The 3,097-nt window shown below is 48.1% G+C and overlaps 1 protein-coding gene across 1 annotated transcript; it reads right to left on the bottom strand.

The window, feature by feature from the left end:
• Window positions 1–773: 773 nt before the first annotated feature.
• LOC311187464 (melanoma-associated antigen B4-like) lies at window positions 774–1,805 on the bottom strand (the record flags this gene model as incomplete). Its single annotated transcript, XM_084258875.1, has 1 exon — window positions 774–1,805. The coding sequence occupies one exon, from the start codon at window positions 1,803–1,805 to the stop codon at window positions 774–776; it is 1,032 nt and encodes a 343-aa protein (XP_084115001.1).
• Between the last annotated feature and the right edge of the window lie 1,292 nt (window positions 1,806–3,097).

The following is a 3,097-nucleotide window of genomic DNA, read 5'->3' as shown; positions in this document are numbered from 1 at the left end:
AAAAAAAAAAAAAAAACCCTCCCATCCAGCCCAAATTCTGCTGAGCAATGAAAACATACTCAAGAGAATATTCTGTGCATCCCTTCTTCACCCTGATTGTTTCTTTATGAGGTTGAGAGTATCTCACCCTTTTCCATAATGATAGTTTCCTAGAATCTATCATTGCATTGGCAGGGGCTTGTACAACATAAGCAAATCTAGGTAAGTATTTAAAATTTTTTTTTACTCTTTTATTGAAGTAACATTGCATCATAACTTAAGTTTCAGGTGTGCATCATTATAAATCAATAATTATGTATATGCTACACATACTAATCAGACACATACTATACTTTATGTGTACATATTACATAAAACTCACCACTAAAAATCCAATTCTTCACCACACAAAAGGAAAACCTAGGCTGAGTAAGGCAAACCAAGAATTAGTCAACTTTTACTTTTTTCTGTCCGCTGATCCCAACTATTTTAGTGTGGAGGATATACTTCTTCCAATGACATGCAATCTTATTCTGTGTCATGACAGTGACTTAAGGATTTGCAATTTGTATTTCAATACCAAAACTCTTACTGCTAAACTTGATAATCATCAATAAAACAAATCGGTGATCAGTATCACTAACAAGCTTACATTCTGAATCTAAATAAGCTTTCTATTGTAAGGAACAACTTGAAAAATTCAAAAGAACAAAGAGAACTCAACAGTTTTTCACACATATCAGGAGCACCACCTGTAGTTTTACAAGCACAAAGGAAGAATCTGCCTCACCTCCCTAGAGGTGGGAGGAGCTACTGGACTTGGCCCTGGCATGACTGGCTTTGACAGCAGCGATTGCCTTGGCCACCTCAACTGCCATGGCTTCAGCTCTGGCTTTGGATCTCTCTTCCTCGTCTCGCAAAGCCTCTTCATAATGGGGTTGGAAAGCGCTAGGGATGGTACCGTTGACCTTGGCCAAAAACTCCAAAACCTTCATTTTGCTGGTTTCAGCGTGGGCTCTTGGACCCCACAGGAACTCATAGCGTGGAGGATCACTGCCTAGTATCTGACGATATTTGAGGTACTGCTCCCGCACCAGATCTTGGGTGATGAGCTTCCTGGGCTCCCCGAAGATGAAGTGAGTCTTCCCATCATAGACTCCCAAAATATTCAGGAATTGCCAGATCTCTTCCTCGGAGGCACAGTTACCATTCAAGAAGATCACACCCAGGAGAGGCATCAGAAGCCCATTTTTAGGATTTTCCCAGCCACCACTAAGACCCATATCTTTGGGAAGATCTAGCTTGCTGACAATGTTATAGGAGTGACCACTGGGCTTGATTGGTTTCAAATCAAGGCCAAAGACCAGCTCTATGCGCTCAGTGGCTCTCCTGAGGATCTCGGGGAAGTGCTCCTTGTACCTTTTGTTGACAATTTTCATCATATCTGCCTTGGTAACAATCTCTTTCATTTTATACTTGTACAGCAGCAACCGCACCAACATTCCTGTCTTCGTACTTACAGGATCATTATGAGAGCCCCAGAGAGAAATTGAGGCCCGGGAGGTGCTTGGCTTTTCCTCATCTTGGCTCTTGGCACTTTTGCTAGATCTTGTAGCACTAGTGGTGGATCGGGTTCTCTGAGGCTTCGGGGGAGGGCCAGATACAGAGGAACCCTGGGATGTACCCCCAGAAGCAGAAGAGGAGGTGGAAGGGGACTCTTCTACTTCTGCTTCAGAGACCTGAACAGCTGTGAGATCTTGGGTCTCTCCCCGGGCCTGACGGCGTTTCTCACGGGCACGGAGCTTACTTTTATGACCGCGAGGCATGACTGATAGCTGTGGTCAGGGACAGCAGGTAAGAGTGTGACTAGTGAACAAGTGATGGTGGCACCTGAAGGAGGGAGAATGATATATGTGAGGACCTTCAGCAGGGAGATGCCCCCTTGGCTTTAACCAAGGCTGCCCCTGGAGGTTTACCTGAGGGCACAGCTCTAGGACCCCTCAGGGCTCTCGCTCTTCTACCAGCCTCTCCCCTAAATATCCCATCAAGGACTCCTTTGAGTGAGTCTTACTCTGCATCCTAACCAGCCTTGCCCTGGATTTACTTAGGTGACAGCAGGCGCTGGCAGTGGGACCCCCTGTACTGTGGCATGAGGGTTCTGCTCAGTTCATTGTCTGTATTATTGCGTCAACTCTAGGCAGAGTCTGGGCACCCTCCCTCTTCTTCTCTGAGGTTGATACTTCAAAGCTCACTGGGACTCAGAAGGGACTGAACAGGTGCCCCAGTGCACCTCCCACCATGAAGCACTCAGTGCTGAGAGCTCAGTGGCATCCTCAGTCCTCATTCAGGGGCCACACTTGGCTCCACACATTTTGGCATGACTCGCCTTTTGCTGACTGGTAGCTACACCTTCAGACTAAGGGTTTCGTCTGATTTCAACCTAAGTGAGAACTGATGGGCACAGCCACCTGACACCTGTCCTTGAGGCCTCCAGGGCTGATAATAGGGAGGATCCTCTGAGGCCACCACTGATATGGGGTAGAACATGTCCACAGTTGTCAAGGTTCCAACCATGACATCTGCTAGTACTCAAAAATCCTCCCTTTGCTGACGTCAGGCTGCCCCCTTCGACCTGGTCCATCACCTCCCTGAGATGTCCAGAAAAGAACTGAACGTAACTCGTTATGGCCGTATGCCCAAGGCTCTATGTGGTCCCCTCCTTCCAGGAGGGGACCCCTAGCCTCACTCAATGTCACAACCCTGCATCCTTTAAGGGGCTGGGTGCCTTTTACCGAATTGGGCTAACTCCATTAGAGCAAAGCCCTCGCCGAGACCACTCTAAAGGAAGGGTAGGGGCACCGAAGCGCACCAACTGTGCACAGGAGCTCTACTGAGTTTGGGAGTTATTGGGGTGTAGCCCTGAGCTCCCTGAGTCACTAGAGGGCTGGCTAGGTCGCTCCACGACTGTTCACTTAGTGGGGTGTCTCCTAGAGCTGACCGTCTGGGCGCCGCTCAGCGTGGCCAGCAGTGCTGGGTGGGGGTCTGCTCATGAACACACACGGTATGGCCTCATCTGGATTTATGATCTCTATCTCCCCCACATGGCAAATCTGGGCTC

Source organism: Talpa europaea (genome assembly GCF_964194135.1).
Source record: "Talpa europaea genome assembly, chromosome: X".
In the NCBI taxonomy this organism is placed as follows: domain Eukaryota; kingdom Metazoa; phylum Chordata; class Mammalia; order Eulipotyphla; family Talpidae; genus Talpa; species Talpa europaea.
This window is presented reverse-complemented; position numbering and strand designations above follow the sequence as displayed.